Genomic DNA, 1,586 nt, shown 5'->3' with positions numbered 1-1,586 from the left:
GGCAGCATCTTCCTGCGGGGCGGGCGCAGGGCTGGGGAGAGGCTGCAGGCCCCGGGGTGTGCGACCATTGTCCAGCCCAGCCGCCCCTGCTGGGGGCCACCCGTCCCCACCCTGCCGACCACCCCTTCCCTGGCTGTTTGTCCGCAGCGGCTGCTGCCTCTCGCACACGGCGTACTGAGCCCTTCTGCTCTGCTCTATGGAAATCCCAAGAGGTGGGCATTCAAAACCCCCTTTCTTTTTACTTTTCCACGTGGTCAGGTACAGAGAAATAACACCTCCCATCGTAACTCTTCCTCCGTGCACAGCTCAGCGGTAAGTTTACTCACACGCTGTGCAACCGTCACACCCCCATCTCCAGAACTTCCCATCGCCCCAGCTGAGCGTCTGTCCCCATTAAACACTCACTCCCCGCCCAGCCCCTGGCCCCTCCACCCGTCTCTCTGAACGTGACTCCTCCGGGCCTCGTGTAGGCGAGTCACACAGTGTGCGTCCTCTGCGCACAGTGTCCATGTTTCATGTGTCAGAGCTCCGTTCCCCTGAAAGCAGGGGGGGGGGGACATCGGCCGCGGGATGGGCAAGGCCCCTGAAGTCCTTTGCTCTGGCCCTGCCCAGGCGTGAGGGGCGAGTGATTAAATGCTTGGCTAACGGAGCAGGCTAATGTTTCAGCTGGCAATTTTGTGTGGCCCGAGGATGATGTGCGACACATCCAACGGCCCTGGAAACAGGGTCCCCTGCCCCCACGTCAGGGGTGACAACCATCCCACTGCATGGATAGGCCCCGCTTCGCTGGCTCTTGGCCCATCCGTGGGCGGGTGAGCACCTGCCCGGCCCTGCTGTGGCCAGGGGTGGGGTTGTGGGGTCCCTGGAGGTGGTGTTAATTTTGGGGGCCCTCCATCATGTTTCCCGCAGCGGCCACACCATCCCGTCCCCACGGCAAGCTGTGGGGTCTGCTCTGGATGAGGGCCACCTGGGGTGTGTGAAGTGGTCACGTGGGGACTCTGGTCTCATCTGCTCCCTCAGGGGTCCCCTAGGTCCTGGCACTTAACAGGCGCCCCCCAAACATCTGGGGACAGAGTGTAGTGGCCTCGGCTCTCTGTCTCGGTCTCGGTCTTGTGCGAGGAGAGGGGGGGGTCAGAGGTGATGCGTGTCCCCACCGAGCCCCAAACCTCAGCCTCATCCCGACTCCTCTCCTCTCAGACCCCACCGCCCCGCCTTTGACAAACTGCACACGCCCTGGCCTCTCCTCCCGCCAGACGCCCGGCTGCTCTGGGTGGGAGCCCCAGAGGCGTGGCAGTGGGCGGGAGGAGAGGGGGTGCTCTAGGGCGCCCGGGGGTCTCGGAGCCCTACCTGAACCTCTTGATGTTCTTCTCCGACACCCGGATGAAGAGCACGATGGGGTAGATCCTGGACTTGATCAGGTCTCGCGTGCAGCTGATCCCGGCCTCCAGCAGGCAATGCTTGTTCTGCAGGCACAGCCCCGCGTCAGCAGCGGCCCACTGGCTCCTCCCCAGCTAGTGAGGGGCTTGGGGTGTGGGAGTGGCCTGAGACACAGGGGGTGGGGCCTGGGATGCAGGGGCGGGGCCTGG

General features: G+C 64.2%; 1 protein-coding gene across 1 annotated transcript in view; it reads right to left on the bottom strand.

Annotated features, from left to right (window-relative positions):
- The window catches only part of CARD11 (caspase recruitment domain family member 11), a 54,748-nt gene that overhangs the window by 693 nt on the left and 52,469 nt on the right, over nt 1-1,586 (bottom strand). The window contains exons 16-17 of the mRNA XM_015565153.1: nt 1,348-1,511; nt 4-12 (exon numbers count right to left, since the gene is read on the bottom strand). Coding sequence (XP_015420639.1) covers nt 4-12; nt 1,348-1,511 — 173 coding nt within the window. The remainder of the gene's footprint in view (nt 1-3; nt 13-1,347; nt 1,512-1,586) is intronic.

The sequence above is a fragment of the Myotis davidii genome, unplaced genomic scaffold (genome assembly GCF_000327345.1).
Source record: "Myotis davidii unplaced genomic scaffold, ASM32734v1 scaffold399, whole genome shotgun sequence".
Classification (NCBI taxonomy): domain Eukaryota; kingdom Metazoa; phylum Chordata; class Mammalia; order Chiroptera; family Vespertilionidae; genus Myotis; species Myotis davidii.
The sequence above is the reverse complement of the archived record's forward strand: the minus strand, read 5'-3'. Positions and strand labels throughout refer to the sequence as shown.